This window comes from Pituophis catenifer, unplaced genomic scaffold (genome assembly GCF_029215685.1).
Source record: "Pituophis catenifer annectens isolate HBS135680 unplaced genomic scaffold, rPitCat1.0.hap2 SCAF_8, whole genome shotgun sequence".
Classification (NCBI taxonomy): Eukaryota; Metazoa; Chordata; class Lepidosauria; order Squamata; family Colubridae; genus Pituophis; species Pituophis catenifer.
In genome coordinates, this window is record NW_027256888.1 from 30,340,485 (window position 1) to 30,358,716 (window position 18,232).

The 18,232-nt window shown below is 36.6% G+C and overlaps 1 protein-coding gene across 1 annotated transcript in view; it reads right to left on the bottom strand.

Annotated features, from left to right (window-relative positions):
• NEK1 (NIMA related kinase 1) overlaps positions 1–18,232 on the bottom strand; it is a 93,970-nt gene that overhangs the window by 28,272 nt on the left and 47,466 nt on the right. Inside the window, exons 19-26 of the mRNA XM_070948562.1 lie at positions 15,840–15,923; positions 15,361–15,444; positions 13,685–13,762; positions 8,274–8,369; positions 7,309–7,452; positions 6,765–6,821; positions 5,680–5,911; positions 4,205–4,357 (exon numbers count right to left, since the gene is read on the bottom strand). Coding sequence (XP_070804663.1) covers positions 4,205–4,357; positions 5,680–5,911; positions 6,765–6,821; positions 7,309–7,452; positions 8,274–8,369; positions 13,685–13,762; positions 15,361–15,444; positions 15,840–15,923 — 928 coding nt within the window. The remainder of the gene's footprint in view (positions 1–4,204; positions 4,358–5,679; positions 5,912–6,764; positions 6,822–7,308; positions 7,453–8,273; positions 8,370–13,684; positions 13,763–15,360; positions 15,445–15,839; positions 15,924–18,232) is intronic.

Genomic DNA, 18,232 nt, shown 5'->3' on the forward strand with positions numbered 1-18,232 from the left:
CCTGATGCATATTTTGTAAATATGTTCAAACACTGCACTTCTGATTTTAGTAGAGATTTGATGTTTTTAACAATAAAACTAATAAAGTATATTTAAAAAAAAAAGAAAGAAAAAAAAAAGAAAAAAGCTTATGATAAGAAAACAAGACATATGATCCTACATATAACAACCGCGGCAAGATTGGCCTTTGTGCAATGTTGGAAGAATGCAAAGACGCTCTCCGAGAACTTAATAATCAAAAAATCTTTGATTGCGCTGAAATGGACAAACTAACATTGGAATTGAAAGGAATGACAGACTTGGAGTATTAAGTATCATGGGAGAAATGGTATAAATGGATTGAAAACAGAAAAATAAAATAGATTCAGATATAATAGAATTTGATAAAATAAAGTGCATAGAGTATAAGAACTTAGTAGCAATATGTCATGTAAAAGGTCACAGTTCTGCACAAAAAAATTATTCTTTGTATTTTTGTACTTATGTTTTTGTTTTTTCTTTGTTTAAAAAATTAATAAATTTATGTTTTTTTTAAAAAAAACAAATAGGAATATTAATACTAGGACTATGTAAGCTTAATTAATGCAATAAATATTATTGATATTAGTATTGTTATTTGTATCAAAATGAATGATATCCAGATGCCACACTGTTCATGTATTGATGTTGATGTATATATATATAAAAATAAAATAAAATAAAAAAGAAATCCAGAGATTATCCCATCTTGGAATTTAAAAGAAATTATTAAGTAAAAATGAATATCTGTAATTAACTAAGGTATAACTTTAACTTTGATCTAGGTACTATTGTTTAAGAATAAATTTAACAGCAAATATTTTTTCCATTCATTTAGAATCCAGAAATTAAAATCAGTTTACCAGTTAACACTTTGGACAAAAGAAGCAGTTTTGCTTTTTTCATAAATTCTGACAGGTGTGTGCTACACTATTTCTTGGGGAAAATATTCATCCCTGGATCTACACAAGAAAGTACCTCCCCCCAAACAGACACACATGTTAAAATAGCTAACCTTCCGGCAATGAGACCATCTTCCAATGGGCCTCTCCTGCAATCTAAGAATCCAGGCAGGTTCAAGGTTGAAAAGGTGGTTGCTCAAGTAGGCTTTAAGCCATTTAAGGTTTTAAAGGTCAACATCAATCTCTTAAACTACACTGGTGGTCGATTTACAACAATTTTTTCACATTTACAACTATTGCAGCAACCTCATGGTCACATGATCAAATTTGAATGCTTGACAACTGGCATGTATTTATTGCAGTTGCAGTGACCAAGGTCATGTGATCAACTTTTGTGACCTTCTGACAAGCAAAGTTAATGGGGATGTTAGATTCACTTAACAATCGTGTTACTAATTTAACAACTGCAGTGGTTCACTTAACTGTGGCAAGAAAGTCGTAAAACGAGGCAAAACATTACTTAACTGTTTTGCTTAGCAACAGAAATTTTGGGCTCAATTTTTTTTTTTTTTTAATTTGATTTATATGCCGCCCTTCTCCGAAGACTCAGGGCAGCTTACAATGTGCTCAGCAATTGCAGTGACAAGTCAAGGACTATTTTTATGTCAACTAGACACCCAAAAATCTTTACACGTATTTATGAATTTTGTGTCATGCTGCTTAGCACAGGGGTCCCCAATCTCTGGGCTGTGAGATTTTTGCAACTGGGCTGCAGGAATGGCGGGTGAGCGCATGCACGCCCAAACGTGAGCAGTGGGCAAGCACGTGGATGCATGCTCCATTTGTGTGAGCGGAAGGTGCACATGCATGCCACTTGCGCAAATGGAGCTCCTGTACGCAGGCTTACCAGCTTCTTGAGTGGAACCCTCCCCACTCCCCTGCCTCTCCCTGCCGGTCTGCAAGGCCAGAAAGGTTGGGGAACTGGCTTAGTAAATGCAATTTGTTTATTTGTATGCTGTCCATCCAGACTTGCAGGAATTTACACAAGGATAGTAATAAAACCATCCACAATAAGAAACATAACAAAAACATTGATAGTATACAATTTAATGGGGTACTTTGCAAACATTTTGTTGCTAAGTGTCAGGTTTCGGTTCTATCTTAAAATAAGTTTCATTTTCAAGCGCAGTCTCTAATGAATCATTTTTTATTAAGAACAGAAATAAGCCGACATCCCTGATTCTAATTGCAGCCAAACTGGCCCCTCCTTCCAACCCCCTCCTCTTCCGCTCTCCAACCCCAATGTCCCATTGGCCAACATGCATATCCATCTCTACATCCTGGCACGTTCTTTTCACAGGAATGTAGCCCCCCCTCCTCGTCTCCCAGGAAACCCTATCTGTACACACACAAAACTAGGTAAAAGTTCATCTCAGCAATAAATCAAGCTCCTGCTTCATCTTGTTATGTCAGCGCTGGAAGAGAGCCTAATTTGGAACGCTGACATCCGGCCCCTCTCCCTTCACTTCTGCGACATCACCTATCCCATAGGGAAAACACATTAAGATTAGTCTCATCAGTCCCTCCCTGACTGTGCACCCCCCGCTCCCGGCTTTCCAGGGTGGTCTGCATGGAATCTTGCTATAAGGCGATCAGCTTGGATGTTTGCGCTCTTCACCCAGGAAGCCTCTGACAATGGGTAACCCTTCCATTTAATTAAGTACTGAAGGCGCCCCCTGTGCCATCTTGAATCAAGAATCCGCTGCACTTCGTAGTGCGTTTGGCCCCCAACAACCAGGGGCCCAGGGGGTTCACGTGGTATCAGCCTTAAAGTAGACCCCACTACAGGTTTTAGAAGGCTACTGTGAAAAACGGGGTGAATTTTCCCCAAAAGCCGTGGCAACTGCAATTGCACTGTAACGGGGTTGATTATTTTTATTATAGGAAATGGTCCTATAAATTTTGGGCCCAATTTCCTGCTCGGGAGTCTAAGTCTCAAGTACTTGGTGGAGAGGTAAACTTTCTCTCCCAGCTGAAATGGTCTTTGGGAAGTTCGGTGCTTGTCTGCTTGGTCCTTATAAGATTGAGCCGCCTTTGCCAGCGCCCTCTTAACATTTTCCCAAGTTTGTCTCAACATTGCCATCCAGTCGGTCAAACTGACTGAGGAAGGGGGCTCCCTCGGTGTTTGGCTGTCTGTCAGGTTTCGGTTCTATCTTAAAATAAGTTTCATTTTCAAGCGCAGTCTCTAATGAATCATTTTTTATTAAGAACAGAAATAAGCCGACATCCCTGATTCTAATTGCAGCCAAACTGGCCCCTCCTTCCAACCCCCTCCTCTTCCGCTCTCCAACCCCAATGTCCCATTGGCCAACATGCATATCCATCTCTACATCCCGGCACGTTCTTTTCACAGGAATGTAGCCCCCCCTCCTCGTCTCCCAGGAAACCCTATCTGTACACACACAAAACTAGGTAAAAGTTCATCTCAGCAATAAATCAAGCTCCTGCTTCATCTTGTTATGTCAGCGCTGGAAGGGAGCCTAATTTGGAACGCTGACACTAAGCTTCTAACAGGCAATAGTTGTGAAAGTTGGCCAGAACAGAAGGTCTAAGGATAGAACAGTAGGCCTGAAGCAAAGGACTGACATCTCCCAGATCCAGGTAGTCACTCTTCCACTATCTTCAAAGGTCTGACACAGATTCAGCCCAGAAATATGAGCACAAGTTAAATAACACCTAATCCACATTAATCATGATTAATGAGACCCAGAAAACTTTGCAACATCACCTGACCCAGAAATAAAATATAAGGTGGGATTTTTTTAATTAGGTTCCATGGAACCCAAATATTTTAATGGGAGCTGCAGGACTAAAATAATGGGGGAAAATACTCTCAGCAAAAAACTAAGCCTCCCCTCACCAAGGTTTTTCTTTCCCTTAGCCACTAAGTTATACTGTAGTCGAAGGATGGGACTTGCATTTAGAAGTTACATCACTCTTGATCAGATTCCAAGAATTTTTAAATAACAGATAGGTTCTGTGGCTTGAAAATGCTTGAAAACCCGTCTTAGCTAATGGCTTTTAGCTTTAAAAAAGGACCCTACAATGCGTTGCCATTTTCAGGGCCAAAGCAAAGAGATTTTGTGCAAGATGTTTTACTCTCTTAATAATCAAGAAAAACCGTACCTTAGTTTAATGTTCTGACTACAATTCATAAAAAATTAAAAAATGTAAGCCTTGTATGGATTTCAAAACTTCAGATGATAGCTATAATTTATCCTTACCACTGGTAATGTTTAAGTTATCCATCAGATCAGTTTGAAGCTGTAATTCAACTTCCCCAAGTTTCTTCAATACAGAATCAATAGAGCTATTATCCCAAACTTTTCGCTGGGGTTCAGCAATATCTAATTTAATAACTTCTCCAAATGTTTGTGCTGTAGGAAAAATTAACGTTAGCCAAAATGTATCTTTAAAAAACAATATATAGGAAAATATTTTGTTTGTACATTCAATGAAAGCTGAGAGAGCCATCTCTGAATAACTCCACATTGTTTTTAAATGTTAAATGATCCTTAAAATGAATAAAGTGAAAATGTGGTGGCCTGTAAATATACTTCTAATATAACAATTTTATCAAACCAATTTCATATGGTATAAATTAATATGAGATATCTATGGAAACAAATTTTGTTTAAAAAATATTGATTAGCATTAGCTGGCAAATATTCTATAGAACTTAAGAATAACTATTATTCCATCTTTTAAGGTAAATGAGAAAGAAAAAGTTTTAATAACATAACAGATGTTATTTTTCACACATACTAATAAAGTGAACAGATGTTATATGGGAGGAAAAAAACAACCTCCAACAATAAAAATGAAAAGTATTAATATTTATATGTTCAGCATTAGTCTATGTGTAATAGTGAGACTCTGAACAAAATTTAAACAGTAAACAAAATACTGACGATGTATTATAAAGATGCTTTCTAGCTTGATGCAACAAGGCATTCAACCTTATTTTCAGGCAGAAAGCATGTGATCCAGATTCTTTGCCTTAAGACATGACATTGAACTCCTCTCTTAGCTCCATTATAGTTAAGCACAGAGAAAGATTGAACAGCTGGTTCTACAGATAGAGTAATAGAAAAAACTGCCAAGTCTCAAGTGAAGAAACAGGTGATTTAATTAGTAAGTTATATTTAAAGTTTATTACAATCATAGATCACTATCGGATGGTTTGATTCATGAGTATGCACAGGTTTTTTTGAATGCTCTAACAACAAACAGTATTGACCTGTTCTTACTTTTTTGTTTTGAAAACTAGGTTACAGTATGTTCTTAATAATTCCATACAGCAAGCTAGAAAATGAGTGAAAGTCAGAACAGAGTTCTGCAAAAAATAGGAATCTAGGATAAAGAAACAAATAATTATGAGATTAGGTTAACAGAACCATCAATAGTCTAACTTAAAAAATATAAATAATACTTACTTAATTGTACAAAGTTTTTAAAAAATGAACAGGAGGAAAAGAACCCTAGACTAAGGCAAAAAATCTGGATCATGTCTTTGCCTTTCTTGGGTGGTAGTAGTTCATTGTTGAATACTGCCTCACATCTGATCTATTATGCATTGCAATTTGCATAATACAAGTGGTGAAGTAGACACAATCTCTGTTAAGTATCATTAGGTTACGTGGTAAGATAAATATCTACATGTTACTGCAAAAGCAATTTGAAAACGAAGGCAATTTACCTTCTGTTTGAGAGAAGGATTCTTCCATTGTTAATTGTGCTAATGGAACTACAAGCTGTGCTCCTGTTTCCCATTTCTTGCGATCAGCTGAAACTGGACATATTACTACTTGTTGGTGATGATTCTCGCCAGCCACAGGGATTTCAGAGGTGTCTTCGGGCTCCCTGTTCTCTTTCACATCTTCATGTGCTTTAAGATTTTGATTCAGCCTTCGAAGTATTTCTCGCTTGTTCTAAAAAGCAGAAAAATGTTTACAAAAAAATAAACTTTGCCCCAAAAGAAGACAAGATATTGTTAATCTCTCCATAAATCATTTATAAAACAAGTTTCTTCCTGAAAATTGGTGTTTGATGGGGGATTGGAATGGAGTGATATCCCCAGAACTGACAGATTCTCTGAGAAAAATATTAAAATAGCTCAAGCCAAATTACCAATTTCTTTGATTTCATAGACAATGCAGGGCTAATTGATATATGAAGACAGAAAAATGATAATTCAAATTAGAGAGTATACCTACTTTTCTGAAAGACATGGATTCTTTTCAAAAATAGACATGATTTGGATTTCAAAGAACTTGGTTGCTCAGGATTCTAAAGCAGTGATACTATGAAAGACTTTTTCATATCATAATCCTGTAAGATTGGTATATAAAATAACATCTAATTCCTTAGATGAAGACTAAATAAAATGTTGCTACAGAAAAAGCAATAGAGGATGTTTGTAAAAAGAAAAAACAATTTAGAATTTTAAGAATGTTAGATTTAAGAATGGTTTGGGATATAAGCAAACCTTTTATTAGAGTTTTTATATAACATAATAGTGATTTTTTTTTAAAAAATGTTGAAGTGTAAGAACAAAACAAAGCACAAAAATAAAACAGACTGTGTACTGTTGACCTCATCCATTCCTAAGACATCTGTAAGGGGTATGCATAAGCGCACCAATGTGCCTACCGTCCCTGTCCTACTGTCCCCATTTATTCGTATCCATTTCCTGTATTCATAATAATGTCTATACTTATATCTGTTATCTTATACATGCTTGACAAATAAATAATAAATAAAATAAATAATAATTAAACTTACATGTATAGAAAGATCAGGTTTAATATCCTCTTCCTGGGCAAGTACTGCATTTTCATCCTACAAATCCAAATTGAAAATATATGTCAAATACATTAAGTGATAGCCATGAGACTGGAAAAGATAATGTTTGTCATTTCATTCTATCAATATGTTGACATAAAGTTACTTATTCCTTATAATCCAAATTTCAGATATGATAATTTGAATTTATATAACAAGACGACTAATTTTGTGCTGCTTATTTGACAGAGTTATGAATTCTAAAAAGCATGTAAACTGTGACAGAACATCAGTCTTCATGGACATGCAAATATATATGTGTTTATTTCATGCGTGATATCAGTGTTACTTATTTGTAGAATGAATAATATGTATAAGTTCAATTGTTTTAATCCATTTTTATCATAATTTTCCAACAATATTCTGCAGTTTAAAATATTGGGAAAAGGTGAATTTGAAGTGACAATAAGAAATTGTGACATAGTAGAATAATTTTTTATCCTAAACTCTAATCTTACTATTTGCAAATGATGATATTACTTACTGCCCCCACTTCCTTCAAAGCTGAGGTCATTGTGATGATTTGTGGTGAATTGAGCTTTAATCTAGTAGAACTTTCCTCCCCCTTAATATGTGTAGGACTTAATTCTGAAGCTCCCAGTGGAGTTTTTATCCCTTTGGACACCAGCTGTAATTATAATTCATACACACACACACACAAATCAAATATTAATCACAAATATTAACACAAAAATGTAAAGATAGAAACATTTTCATTTCTTCTTCAATGAATAGCTTCATATTTTTTTCCCAAATATTACTGATTTTCATTTTTATAATTAAACTACTAAAATACTCAGTTTTTAAATTCTACCTCATTTCTATCATTAGGTAAGTGTGATAATTAAAATCACTCTCCTACTGAAAACTGAGTTATGAAGGTAAAACATTTTGTTGTAGTTAGACCACATAGAAATTAGGAGTTTATTGTTGCCTAGAAACAACTTTTTTCATGCCTCTTTATTAGTAGAAAAAAACCCCTCTTCAGTTTCCTCTACATTTTCTGAACATTCAAGTACTTGGGAAGAAGACAGGTGATGATTACAGAAATTAAATCAAACATTTATGGGTCCTGGGAATTCTTTACCCTGTCATCTAAACACAATCAATTTAATGATCTGAATAGCACCTGAAGTGTCTCAGAGAGGGCAAATCACAGAAATTATGAAATAAGTCAAGAGAGAAATAAAGGCAATAAAATTAGTAGTGCTTAGGAGGAATGTTTAATGTTGCTCAAGGACAGGACACTGCCTAAGACAATTTTCTGTCCAAGAAGATCCAGTGGTCAGATTCTCAAAATACAAAAGAAAAAAAAATCAAAATGTCTAAGTTTTAAGAGCATCGTACTATTTACACATACTTAGTGCACTACAAGGCAATACTTAGTTTAAAGCTTCAAAGAAAAATTGCAAGCACATAGAAAACATCCAATAGGTTAACATTTCTTACATGCTCTTCCCAAGCTTTCCTCTCTCTTTCATATGCGTCTTTTCTCTTTCGTTCTAACTGCTCTTTCAGGACTGCAGCCCGGGCATTTGCTTGTGCCTTGAATGTGATCAAAAAAGTATTTTTTTAAACTAAGAAACCCTATTCTAATTCTATGGAAATTAATTACCAACTTCATTTCCATGAATATGATTTTCTATATTTGACATTTATAATAGTTTTTTAAAATATTTTTGTACTGAATTTTAACAGATTAGATTCCCAAATCATATAATTATATCTCACTTTCATGCATTTTAAGAGTTGTTGCTCTCAAGGTGTCTCTCTTGTTTTAACTATTCACCCATTGAGTTTGGGCCTCATGAAATCTATTTCTGCTGTATATTTGCTTTACTATTATTGCAGACAGCATCTCTGATATAGGCACCACACTTTTAACAACGAAGTATTATATGTACAGGCTAGAGAATGTGCAAATGTGTAAATACAGTTGTTGACAAACAAGGAACTAGAGAAGCTGTTGGCTTTGTGCCTTGCTGGTTAATACTATAGATGCATCTTCCTTTATTAGAAATTAATGCTGAATGAAAAAACTAAACACTTACATCTGGCACATTTCAAATCTAAATGAATACAGGCTATTTTCTTTCTTCATAATAAACCCTTTTTGTGCCAGTCACTTTACAAAATTTCATTATTACAATGGATGATAGAGAGATTGTAAGAGTAGACAATAAAGTTAGATTGGTTAGAAGATTAATTTCCCAGCTCTATTACTTGACAGCATTTCTAACATTTCCATAGTCTTATGAGTAAAGGCTCTCCACTGAGAAAACCAAAGAACTTTCTTAAGTTATGTTTTTAAAGCAATCCTTAAGGACCAAAGAAACCAAAACTACAGGGAAGGAAATTAATTTTAATGAAAAATTGATGAATAAGAGCCAAACTGATATTCAAATGTAACATGGCATTTTAATAGATTTTTGGGCTCCAAGAATGGCACAAAGAAACTTAGTTCTAACAAGTTCAAGAACCTGGCAAGAAAGCAGATTTGAGTACAGGTAGTTCTTGACTTATGACCACAATTGGGACCAGAATTTCCATTGCTAAGTTAGGCAATCATTAAGTGAGTCATGCCTGATTTTACAACCTTTTTGCCACAATCATTAAGCAAATCCAATTTCTTCTATGGACTTCTTTGTTCAAAGCTGACTCCGAAGGTTCTAAATGGTGATCATGTGACCCCAGGATGCTGTAACCATGTAAATACATACCAGTTCCCAAGAGCCCAAATATTATCACGACTGCAACTTTGGCAATCTTAAGTGTGAAGACCGACTGAAACTCACTTTTTTTCAGGGCCATTAGAAATTTGAACAGTCACTAAATGAATGATTGTTAAGTTGAGGACTACTGACAACATAAAGAAGCTGAGGTATAGGCTAAGTTAAGAAAATGTTACAGACTGCAGGAATATAATGAGATCCCTTTGAATAAAAAAGGGAATGTGAAGCTATACTGAGCAACACTACCCCAGTAGGAAAGATATGCACTCCATGATAAAGTATCCTGTTTACCCTAAAATAAGACATCCCCTGATAATAAGCCCAATCAGGCTTTTGAGCACATGCACTAAAATAAGCCCCCTGAAAATAAGCCCTCCCTGAAAATATTTAAATGCATGCGCAGCCAGTCCCCACCATTTCCTCTGGTTTCCTACATGCGACCCAAAATAATAAGACCTCCCCAAAAATAAAGCCAAATGCTTATTTAAAAAAATATAAAACAGGGTCTTATTTTCGGAGAAACACGGTATATGGGTATACTGTGTATATATGTACAATGACAATAAACTTTTTATATATATAAAGAGGCATGGAACAATAGACTAAGGTATTGTTAACATTCTCAATTGGAGTCTCTTTAATTTCCCCATGTATAGATTTTGACAGTGCTGAGCAATATTTTTCTCTGATATAATAGTTTTTACCTAGCAACCATTTAATGTTATCATGGATCTCCCTAAAACTACTTAAGATCCAGTTCTGGAGTTCTGATGGCCACGCACACTCCCAAGATCATGCAACTGAATTTTGGGTGCTTGGTAACAAGTTCACATTTATGCTGGTTGGCAGCGTCCCATTTTATTTATTTGTCGCCCATCTCATATCCAATGACTCTGGATGACTTACAGCATAAAACATTAAAGAAGAAAAGACTTTAAAATAGACAGGGCATACAGCAGATAAAATAATTCACAATTACAAACCATTAAAACCAGATGGGAAAGGCGGGGACTGGACACACAGGGGGTGGAGAGGTGGGATTAGGTTTTAATTAATCAATCACCTCCAGTATGAAGCTCCCCTATCGGATACCCAAGCCATCAGACAGAGCCAAGTCTTGAGGCTCTTTCAAAATGATAGGAGGATGGGAGCCAACCACACCTCAGTGGGCAGAGTGTTCCAGAGGGCAAGAGCCACAGCAGAGAAGGAGCCTGACAGCTGAAATTCCTTGGCTGATAGGATCTGCACTATGCCCCCTATGCCAGTGTCAATGGGCCAGTCCCATTGGCGTGAGACAGTTCTTCAAGCAGCCTGGACCCATGCCATGCAAGGATTTAAAGATGATTACCAATACCTTGAGCTGTACCCGGAAGCAGACCAGCAACCAGGGCAGCTTGTAAAGCAATAGTGTTACATGGGCCACTATAGGGGCCCTAAAAACTGCCCGCGCCACTACACTCTGCATCAGCTATATCTTCTGAATGCTTTTCAAGGATAGCCCCATATAAACCTCATTGCAACAGTCCAAACATGAGATGATAGAGGTTGAGCAACTGAGCGCAGGGACTCCTGACTCAAGAAAGGCTGCAACTGGCACACAAAATGAAGATATGCAAAGGCTCTCCTAGCTGTGATTACCACTGCTCTTTGAACAGGAGTCATGAGTTCAGGAAAAGTTGTGGACAGGTTCTGTCTAGGGTAGTGCAACTCATCTAGAACTAAAGATATTAAAAGTCATGGATCTTGGAGCTCCATGGACCGAAGCCACTCAGTCTTACAAGGGTCCAGCCAAAGCCTGTTGTCTACCATCCAGGCCCCCACAGCCTCCAGGCAATGCAAGAGAGCAGTCATAGCATCATCTGGGTCACCAGAGGTGGAGATATCTTGTTAGTGCTAGTGCTAATGCTATATACTGGTATGCTGCCTTAGCTATGTGTCCCTTTCCACTTTTTACACTTGTCCTTTTTATCTTTCAGGTTATCAGACAGTTCTTTGTATAACCATGCTGGTTTCTTCTTGGATTTCTTATTTTTCTTTTTCAGTGCTATTATGGTAGACTGGGCTTTAATAATCATATTTTTCAAAGTTTCCCAAGGTTCTTGAGTTATTTTCCCCTTTTCATCCATGGTATCCTTCCCAAGCTCTTCGTTTGTTGAAATCAGCTCTTTTCAAGTCTAAGACACTGGTTTGATTATCTTCTATTACTTGTGTTTGCATTATGTTAAATTCTAATATGACATGGTCACTCTCCCACCAAATTCCTGCAATTTCAAACCCTCTAGCATTTCTTTGTTAGTAATAATAAAGTCCAGCATAGCTGTCGCTTTAGTTTCATCCTCTGCCATTTAGATGACAATGTTGTCAATTACGCTGGTCAACATCCTGTTCGATCTCCCACTTGACACAGAGTTTGTCTCCCACTTAATGTTAGGGTGGTTAAAGTCCCCCATTATTACTGTTGTGTGTTTCCTATATACAGTTGTTAACTGATTAGCAAAAAGTTCATCTATTTCTTCTGCTTGGTTGGGTGGACTGTAGTATACACAGTAATGGCATTCTTTTTTAAAAAAAATTATATTAACCCATAGGCATTCTAGGCGGCTTTCATCCTTGGTTTTATAGAAAACTTTGCATTTCTATAGGAATGTAGTGATCTCCTATGTGTAATGCAATTCCACCTCCTCTTTTGTTAGGTCTGTTTATAGACCTAACAGTTTATGTCCTTCTATCAGCGGTGAGTTTCATCCCACCAAGTTTCAGTAATGGCAACTATATCATACTTGCCCTCATGTACTAGTCCTTCAGGTTCACCCTGTTTGTTCCCCAAACCTTGAACATTAGTTATAGTCATCTGAGTCCTTTATGGCTGATAGATCTCTTAGTTTGTATCTGAGTTTTCCTTCCATCATGCTCTACCTCGTTTGATTGTTTTGGGATTTATGCTTGAGATTGGGTCCTAAAGATTGGTCACCATCCCCCCATAGTTATAGTTTAAAGCCCTTCAGTAAAGCTGAGCCAGTTGTTTTCCAAGTACATTCTTCCTGGTTCTTGCGAGGTGCAGTCCATCCCTTGCCCGAAGCCCTTCTTGTAGATAATGCAAACCATGGTCTAGGAATCCAAAGTACTCTTGAAATTTGTCATGATCACACGGTGGCTTATAGTACTTAATGACCATCATCACTTATGATGATAATTCTGGGCTAAATTATAGTCATAAATTGAGAACTACCTGTAGTTCTAATAATCTAAGGCAGTGATGGCTAACCTTTTTGCCATCGCGTGCCAGGAGATAAGGGGGCAGGGGGTGGGTGGGTGGGGTGTCACGCGTGCGTGTGCCCACACCCATAATTCTATGCGTCCTGCCCACATGCATGCGCACACGACCCCCCCCGCTCCCCCCACTTCTGGCATGCGATGGCCCGGTAGGCCCATTTTTCTTTCTCACCTGGCTCCAGGGCCTCTCTAGGAGTCTGGGAAGAGCAAAAACGGCCTGCCCCACCGCCCCGGAGGTCCTCTGGAGGCTGAAAACAGCCCATTTGACAACGTCCGGTGGAACCGGAAGGCCCGTTTTTTGCTGTCCCCAGCCTCCAGGGTCTATCTATGAGTCTGGGGAAGGGCAAAAACGGCCTCCCCCCCCCCCAGAGGTCCTCCGGAGGCCAAAAACGTCCTGTTTGACAATTTCCAGGCCCCACCGGAAGTTGTCAAACGGGCTGTTTTCGGCCTCCGGAGGACCTCCCGGGGGGGAGAGGCTGTTTTCGCCCTCCCCAGATTCCTAGAGAGGCCCTGGAGCCAGATGAGAAAGAAAAACAGGCCTTCCCCACCCCCAGGCCCTCTGGAGGCAGGAAACAGCCTGCTTCCCTACTTCTGGTGGGCCCAGAAGACACGAAAATCAGTTGGCTGGGGAGCCATGCGCGCCAGAGCTGAGCTCACGTGCCCACTGATATGGCTACACGTGCCATCTGTGGCACGCATGCCATAGGTTCACCATCACGGATCTAAGGGCTCTGGCCCTTTTCTTTTTTGGAAATTATTAATATGCATTGGTCATTCCTACATGTAAAATCCATATGATAACTGCATCCTACCATTTCAACTTAGTTATTTTTCTCCTTTATTTTTCACTATTACCTTTAGTGCTTCAATTTTTTTACGCCTTAATTCTGTTTCTTCATTTATTTCATGGACAGGAGAACCACTGTTTTCATTCTAAAAAATTGTTTTAAAAAAAAATCAGTTTTTTTAATGCCGATTGTAACTAGAGAAAAGCAACAATATAACTGAACTACATTTCAAACTCAAAGTAAGGTTTGTTCTATTTTAATAAAGAAAGAAATGACTTTATTTAAAGAGATCACAACTCTTTTGGTTATATTACAACATATCTTATATGACATGGAACCACTGTGGATAGATATGTCTAAAAACAAAAATATCCCCAAACTAGATTATATAGACAAGTTAAATGGCAGGTTAAATATTAACATCCTACTCACAGATTTCCAAACCACAGCATAATAATTGCAATAGTAACCACTCTGTAAGATAATTCAGGGATACAGTATTTGGACTATATTTCCACTTCTCAATGAAGAAATAGAACATAGCTAATGTAGCAGGCCAGCAATATAAAAGTATTGTTATTGCACTGATTGATACTCATCTTACTATCAGCTTCTACTGATTACCAAATTAGTAATTTAGCTCATATGCATGTTGAGGATGATATTTTTTCACTTAGCTGCTGGAATCACCCAACTGCTGGATTCACTCAACCCTAAAATAATGTATTTTTGATTAAAGTTAATTGTCCAGATATGAAATCTTGCCTATGTACAATATATGCACAGTGAACCAATATAAAACTATTCTTGAATCAGAAAGCAACTAAAAATGTTTTTATAATATCACTAAAAGCTCTTGACAGTGTGGAGAGAGTTTATATGTAGTCATAGATCAAGGGTGTCAAACTGGCGGCCCGTGGGCTAGATGCGTCACGTGCTGGCCATGCCCACCCCCATTTTAGCAAAGGGGGAAAAAGTTGTGATACTTCATGTGACCACATGACAATGTAGGTTTGACACCCCTGCCATAGATCCTCCTACATAGCCGGAGATATTTTTCTCTGTATTCCCCAAGCTTATGAAAATTGCTTTATTTGCCGACATGGAAGGTTAAAATTCACACTGCCTGAAAATTGCAGTTATTTTAAGATACAACCATGAAATTCTAGTTCACATGTGTTTTTGTTACTCTATGAGACAAAGCTGATCTCATCAGAATTAAGCAGGGTTAGGCTTGACTAGTACTTGAATGCAGATCACTAGGTAATTCCCAGGCTATAGATTAGACTGGGAGAAGACAATACTACATGAAGATATCAGTGAAATCAAAAGGAGTTATGCTCAGCTTGAAGCAGATTTCACTTTTTTTTTGGTTTCAACTCCAAGTAAGATAGTTTGCTATGTAGATTACTACATTCAATAATGAGCATGTTCCATAAAACAGTTGATTGATATCACTAATAATCTAAATCAGAAGTGGGCCACTGTTTTTCAAGTGTTGCATTCTCTCAGAGATAACCCAGGGCTACACAGTGAATGGGGACATCTCTTTTCCCTTCCTGATACCCTCTTTTTTCTGAATCAACAGACTTCACAGAATAAGCAGAAGCACAACACACAGAGGTCCAGGGGTTTGAATTAATTTCTTATGCAGAGGTTTTTAAATTAACCCAAAACAGCATAAAAGATCATGAGTCACTGCAAATGCTTCCACTTACTCTAAATAAAAAGAAAATAACTTGCCTTTTCTCCACGAAGTTTTGCTTTTATTTGTTGACGTTCATTAAAGTTTTGAAGTCTAATTTGCCTCAGTCTTGCCAAGTATTCCTGAAAGAAAATAAAAAGAGACCTTTCTGCTTGAGGAAAGTTTCAGCAATGCTGATTCTTTCAAATTCCACAAACTAGTAATGTGTCAAGTCCCTTTTGGAAGAGAAGTAAATTCAGCAGACACATCACTGATGTATCATGAAATGTGGTTAATAACTATCAAAGGAGATTAAATCTGATTGTGTTTTAAGAGAAAACGAATTACTTTTTTCTGGTGATAGAATTTAGGTAACAAATACAATAATTTGCCAAAGGGCCATCTCTAAGAGTTGTCTGTTTATACTAAATAAAACTCTAAAGAAGTCTTTTTTTATTATACGTCCATGCAGAAAAAATGTGGCAGAGAATGGGATTCTATGTATGCAATGAAGACAGAAAACATGCAGGAAGCGTACCTCTTCCTCCTTGTTTCTGGCTTTCCTTCCTCTTGAAGAAATGGACCTGCCTCCATAGATAGCTGTCAGGTTTTGCAGTGTGTCCTGTTCACCATTTAATGTATTAAATTCAATAATAGCTAGGGCCATCATATTATCTAGTCTTACATCAATCAACATTTGATCATTATCAATGAATAAAAAGGTTAAAGAAAAAAATGTGTTCTTAATCACCAAATTTCTTCCATTTTTTTCTTGCTGTATATCTTCCAGTTATTTCTTTTAAAATTGTAAAATCAATGGATATATTTGCTGAATGCTAATATTTGCTTATCTCAAAAAAAATCTCACCATAACTTCTTGAAAATATTTCAATGACAATTTCAAAATATTTTCAGAATTCTTATTCATAACATACATATCATAGTAATAGCATATTATAGATAATACAGTGGTAAAATTTGGAAATATTTTGAATAAAATGTACATATAATTTAATTTAGTAAATTATCATTTTTTTTCTGAATTGCTCATTCAATCAGATTATTGCTTTCTATATTATATTCATTATTCTGATCCATGTGGTGAACCCCATTTCCTATTGTAAAAAGCAATAAAATTTTAATCTTTTGACAGCTTGATCAGGACTCAAATCTTAACAAATATTTCTTCACTCATAGATGAAATAGTATAAAAGGAATCTTTACTTCCTATCAGTAGTCAAGGTAATTAGATCATTATTTTTAAATATAAATATTATAAAGATAAAGTTAATAAAATTGAGCTTTTCATACCCCATTTTAGCCCTAATACTGCATGTTTCAAAAGTATTTTTAAGAGAGTTTTATGCAGTGCAGAGCAAAAATATTGTTTACATATGTTGGTACTAAGTTAAAGGTAAAGGTTCCCCTCATAAATATGTGCTAGTCGTTCCCAACTCTAGGGGGCGGTGTTCATCTCCGTTTCAAAGCCGAAGAGCCAGCGCTGTCCAAAGATGTCTCCGTGGTCATTTAGCCGGCATGACTCAATGCCAAAGGCACACAGAACGCTGTTACCTTCCCACCAAAGTTGGTCCCTATTTTTCTACTTGCATTTTTTACGTGCTTTCAAACTGCTAGGTTGGCAGAAGCTGGGACAAGTAACGGGAGCTAACCCTGTTACGGGGCACTAGGGATTTGAACCGCTGAACTGCCGACCTTTCGATCAACAAGCTCAGTGCTTAGCCACTGAGCCACCGCGTACTAAGTTACAGTGCAACAATTACACTGTCAGACTATTCCTGTTCTCTTATATTAAGGGGAAAAAAAACATAATTTACTGCAAGGGATATGAATGAGAAAAAAAGGTACAATGTTACCCAATGCAAAATTGTAGCCTTATTACACGGAGGACTATGTTCACATAAATACTAGCAAAAGGCGCCTATGCAAATGTTTTTTTTTTTCTTTTCTCTGTACCACCCTAAAATGTTTTATATGTTCTTCCACTAATACAAAATATCTGATTTTGAAATTTTTAGAGCAGATTGCCGATCTCATTGCACTCCACAGACAGCAGATACACAACTTTAAGGTAAGCCTTAGTAAAATTGATGGTAATTCATTCCATTCCATTCCCGGCTAATAATGCAAGAATTTTCATTGTGTTGGGTTGAAGGTATAAAAAGTTACCTTAAAGTAAGATAAATTATGGAAATTCAGATAATTGTGGCTATATTATTAAAGCTGATCAGTTCATTTTTTCCACTGTACACTAAATACATTTGTGCATACGTAAGAGTATATATGATTGCCAGCAAGTGTTTCTAATATATTTATAGTCATTTATAACAGCTATTGAAATTGGCTAAAAAGAGAAAATGATATTCTTTTTTGGTTTATTACTTCCCCCCTGAAAGCTAGACCTGACCTTCAGAGTCTGTATAAAACTGCTAGCAATTATTATAAAGGATGAATATATGTCTACAAAGTATAATGGATGTATTGCAGAGGAATTGTGGTATTATATAAAATGCCCTTAACGAAAGAGAAACTAGAAGGAAAGGGTTTTGAAGTTTTTCATTTAAATACTGAACTGTAACATATTACATTAAAAACTGTGAACCATCTAACCCACTGTCCTGTTTTGTCTATTTCCATATTGGGCATTATACAGAACAACAATAAATTCAGAATAGAAAGTTTGTTCATGAAGGAATCAGGAGAGAAAGGTAAAATTAAAATACAGTGTAGTGTAATGAAGTTTCAAATAAGTTAAACAAGCTGCAGATATCAGTGCTTATTTTTACTTCTTTTAAATACAAAGAATGGTATTAAGATTTTGCATGTAATTCCAGGCAAATCATAGTTGTCCATGACTGATTTAAAAATAGAAACCTCTGGCCTCCATTTTCATATCCCAAAGAAGGAAAATGA